At 39.0% G+C, this 3,632-nt stretch overlaps 1 protein-coding gene across 4 annotated transcripts in view; it reads right to left on the bottom strand.

Moving 5' to 3' along the window:
• Positions 1 to 1,300: 1,300 nt before the first annotated feature.
• LOC106308295 overlaps positions 1,301 to 3,632 on the bottom strand; it is a 4,466-nt gene continuing 2,134 nt past the window's right edge. For all 4 annotated transcript variants that reach the window (XM_013745445.1, XM_013745446.1, XM_013745444.1 and 1 more), the window contains one exon: positions 1,301 to 2,057. In XM_013745445.1, coding sequence (XP_013600899.1) covers positions 1,478 to 2,057 — 580 coding nt within the window. In that variant the 3' untranslated portion in view covers positions 1,301 to 1,477. The remainder of the gene's footprint in view (positions 2,058 to 3,632) is intronic.

The raw sequence follows: 3,632 nt of genomic DNA, 5'->3' as shown, positions 1-3,632 counted from the left end.
ACAAAGTTGGAAAAAAAAAATACAAACATGAAAAAAAATACATTTTATTGAATTCATAGAAACTTAAACATTGTAGTTTTTTTTTTCCGTCCAAGTTTCTCTAAATATTGTAGTTACTCGGGAGATGTCCAAATTTAGCCCATATATTTCCAATCAAATCTTCTTTTAATTGTTGATGGCCTTGTCTATCCCGAACTTCTGCTCGACGGCCCATTGTATTACCGAGATTTGTAGTCCTTTTGACTACAAATGTAGGATCCACATCTTCTCCTTGCTGAAATTCTGAAGCGTTATGCTGAGTGTATGAATCTCGTTCATCTTCGACAATCATATTATGGAGTATGATACATGCTCTCATAATATTTCCTATTTTGTATTTATCCCATAAATTAGATGGATTTCTAACAACGGCAAATCTAGCTTGCAGGACTCCAAAGGCACGCTCAACATCTTTTCGCACGGCTTCTTGGTGCTTAGCAAATAAACAATTCTTTGTACTCTACTTCTGTGGAGAGACGATGCACAATACGTAAGAACAATGGCTTGTTCATTCGAAAACGTCGGCGGAATAAATAGTTCGGGTAGGTGGGTGTTTCGCTAAAATAATCATTCCAAAGCTTCATGTGACCGTCTTCTAGGTTTCTCTCGATAAAAATTTGTTTTTTCGCTCTTTTGGTTCTGGCAAATCATCGGGGTACTGGAAAAAAATTTGAAATCGGGATTCAAGTTCATCATCAGCATCATCATCTTTGTGGTAATGATAATGGGAAGAAGATGCCATTTCAAATGAAAAAAAAAATTGTTATAGAAATGAGTTGAGGATAGATGAAAGTGTAAGTGTAATGAAAGAAGATGTCATACTTATAGGCTGAAGAAGTTGTGGTTGTGTGATTGTATGAATCTCCCGTGATAGTGCAAGTGTATGAATCACCCGTGATAGTAGCTTGTTAGTGTCATAGTAGGCTTTATAGGTTCTTTGATTGTGTAAGTGATTTATTTGTTTGTTTGTGTGATTCTATATCCCGTGAGCAAGTTTGTAAAACGCGTGAAGTATACAAACAAAAGAAAGAGAGCATGTTTCTTACTTGATAAATCTCGTGAAGTATACAAGTTTTTTATGGTTATATTTTCCTTTAATTTACTCATCTATAACTTGCATTGTTGAAAAAGAGCATGTTTCTTATATTTTGTCTGATTATTGGTTACATCAGCAGTCTCAATGAGCATACAAAATACAAGTTATAGAGCATTCAAAATACAAGTTATACAAAAGAGACAGAGCATAGAAAATACAAGTTCATACAAAAGAGCCGAGCATACAAAATACTAGTTCAACGAGTTCATACAAAAGAGCATACAAAATACAAGTTCAACGAGTTCATACAAGAGGACCATGGCTATCAACTGCATACAAGTTCAAAGCCAAGAGTTCAAACCTACAACAACTGCATATGAGCAACGAGGAAACGAGCTGCAGTTACTTAATCAAGAGGACCATGGCTATTATCCCTAACACAACAACCATAAAACCTACAACGAGTTGAAAGCCATTCCCAAACCTAAAATTTTTTTTAGCTAAGTTACACACAATTCTCTCAAGGCTAACCAACTTCTGCTCTGCCTCGTAATGCAATTCCTTTACCTGGTTAAGCTGCGTGTCGTAGTCACTCACACACGTTAGATAATCAACCTTATCCGAGAGCTGGCCGCAATGTCTCGATAGGGCTCTGATCTCCTCGGTAGCCGCCACATCCCACCATTTCCAAACATGGCAGTCTCCGTCGTCGATGTTCTCACAGGTGTAGTATCTTCTCCCAGGGTCATTTCTTGTGTAAGATGTGGCTACAAGCGGTTCGCCACCACAGTAGCATTCCTTGGGGAAGCCAAACTCAACTTCAGGCTGCGGAGGGTACTGACGCCGCGCGGCTTCAATCTCAGTTTGGTCCAGCAGTATATCAGCCTCCATTTGGCTGTAGCCACTGTCGGCTGAGTTGTCACCATACTCCTCCGATAGCGACGGCTGCGTATAGCTGTAATCCAGTCCCATATCTTCCTTACCTGCAAAGAAAAGCTCAGTAAATTAGATACATTCCATTTGCGGTTGCTAGTTTTATAAAACAACTCTATAAGCTTTAGCTAAAAACAAACATTTTTATTTAATAAACCACACCGAGAAAGTTCATACATCAAAGTTCATAAAGAAAACAACAAGTTCAAACATCACATTAAACATCACATTAAACATCACATTCATATTTAGAAATACTGGGGAAGGAGTTTATTCTTCACAATTTCTTCACTCTCACTAAGTGGTTCCTTCTTAGCAAGGAGAGTGTCAAGAATGGCGAGCTTGGATAGTCTCTCCTTCATGGACAAATCTCCCATCTTCATCTCCCACATACTCCTCAAAAGCCTTTCATTTACCATTGTTCCTGCTTGCCTTTGCAGCTTTGATACCTTCGGGCCGCATCTCATGCTCTCCAACATCTATGCTTGAACTTTGCGAAACTGCCTCGGGCTCATCAGTTGTTTTTCTCTTACCATTAGCAGTAGTTTTACGACTGTTGAGGCTTATCCACTTCTGTTCATACCTCAAGATACACCACGCATGCTCTAAGGTAAACTTTGTGTTGTGGTCGGAGTAGAAGATGTCATGAGCCACCTTTAGAACGTCGTTCTCATTCTGTCTGCTGGTGATTTGTCTCTCTGCAGCTGCATATGCTCCACAGAACTTGTTCGTCAGGTCGTTGATCTTTGACCACCTCTGCTTACAATGGTTATGAGAGCTCGCATCACCACCCTGTATGGCATGAGGACTTGCTGCGTAGTATTGTCCTACTCTTTTCCAGAAGTTGCGTGACTTCTGTTCGTTTCCAACAACAGCGTCCTTAGAGGTGTTGAGCCACGCGCTTATTAGAACCTCGTCATCAGCTGGAGACCATTTCTTTCTCTCCCGACGCTCCGCGGGTGTGTCTTCAGGTACAGCTGGAGCTTCAGATTGTTGAGAACTTAACGGAGGGATTTCAGAGGATCCAAGGTTTGCACTAGAGGGAAAACTTTCATAAGAAAAGTTTTGATGAACTACATTTTCTCTTTGGCTGTTAAGAAGCCCTACATAACTACGATACTGGCTATATGGATGCTATATGGATTCATCAGGATTGCTTGAATCCATACCACCAAGAACAGAGATGAGAGTATAGAGAACAACGAGCCAATTTAAGGAAAGAGGAGAGAAAGAAGCGTATGGAGATAATTAGGACATATTGGGGTTTAATAGTTGAAACCGTAACAAGTAATAAGTCACAACCACCCAACCATTATCTACCAAAGTCTAATCATCAGTTATTACATATCTAAAAAGTACAAAGCTATCAAGTCTCGGTTACATTTTCATTAAATTTTAAAGAGATCTGGTTACACAATCAGACATGGAATGCATTTTAGTTACAACAATGCATTTTAGTTAAAAGATTCTACACAACTAGAAAGCTGTCATCGATATCATTGTAAACAAACTTTATTTGGTACCTTCAAGATTTAGTTACAAGATTTCTAACAACAATGCATTTAATTTACAAAGACTATTTGGTACCTACTATATTCATTTTAGCATTAACAACGACTGTGAC

The sequence above is a fragment of the Brassica oleracea genome, chromosome C8 (assembly GCF_000695525.1).
Source record: "Brassica oleracea var. oleracea cultivar TO1000 chromosome C8, BOL, whole genome shotgun sequence".
In the NCBI taxonomy this organism is placed as follows: domain Eukaryota; kingdom Viridiplantae; phylum Streptophyta; class Magnoliopsida; order Brassicales; family Brassicaceae; genus Brassica; species Brassica oleracea.
Note: the sequence above shows the minus strand (reverse complement) of the source record. Positions and strands in the feature narration are given on the sequence as shown.